The following is a 684-nucleotide window of genomic DNA, read 5'->3' on the forward strand; positions in this document are numbered from 1 at the left end:
AAAATTATGATGATGATATCATGATTTCCCCTCTGCAGTATTTTTATCTGCATTTTTTTATGTGTTTTTTGGCAAGGATCACTAAACCTGACGATCCGCCTCCCAGTATTGCGCCCGCTATGCCTCCCACTGCAGCTGCTATGCTAGACGTCACCTCACCCCCACTGAAAAGATACCCCATGAAACACCCAGCACCTGTTCCAAGTAAAGTGGAGGTTCGAACAGTGTTTTGCTGGGCACTTGTTTCTTCCACACTGGAAATTTGTACCTGTTCTTCTTCTTTTAAGGCTTTTTCAGCCTCTTTGAGCATCTTACAGGTGTAGTAGCATCCTCCTCTTGTCTCAATCATGCTGTTGATCTTTTGCAGTAGATCAGTGACTTGATCGTGACTTTCATCTGTGTTGTCAAAAACATGGTACTTCCAATGGCACTGTATGATTAGGTTGTGGAGATCTGTATTTGAACAAATAAAATCCTGTATAGTCTGGTTCCTTATTTTCAGTTCATCTCCACAGGTGAACAAGACCATAGTGTAAGCCATTGTGTTTTTGCCAAAAGATCGAAAAAGGATTTCTGCTGTTTCCTTTAGTTCATTTGTGAATATCGAATCCACGCTTATCACCATCAGGAACACATGAGGACCAGGTTTGGCAAGTTCTGAAATGGATTTCTTGATCATCTTCA

At 41.4% G+C, this 684-nt stretch overlaps 1 protein-coding gene across 1 annotated transcript in view; it reads right to left on the reverse strand.

The window, feature by feature from the left end:
- LOC118322665 (GTPase IMAP family member 9-like) overlaps positions 1-684 on the reverse strand; it is a gene marked incomplete in the record, with an annotated part of 3,272 nt that overhangs the window by 451 nt on the left and 2,137 nt on the right. The window contains 1 exon segment of the mRNA XM_035654399.1: positions 269-684. Coding sequence (XP_035510292.1) covers positions 269-684 — 416 coding nt within the window.

Source organism: Morone saxatilis, unplaced genomic scaffold (genome assembly GCF_004916995.1).
Source record: "Morone saxatilis isolate NCDOM2014 unplaced genomic scaffold, NCSU_SB_2.0 Contig14, whole genome shotgun sequence".
Classification (NCBI taxonomy): domain Eukaryota; kingdom Metazoa; phylum Chordata; class Actinopteri; family Moronidae; genus Morone; species Morone saxatilis.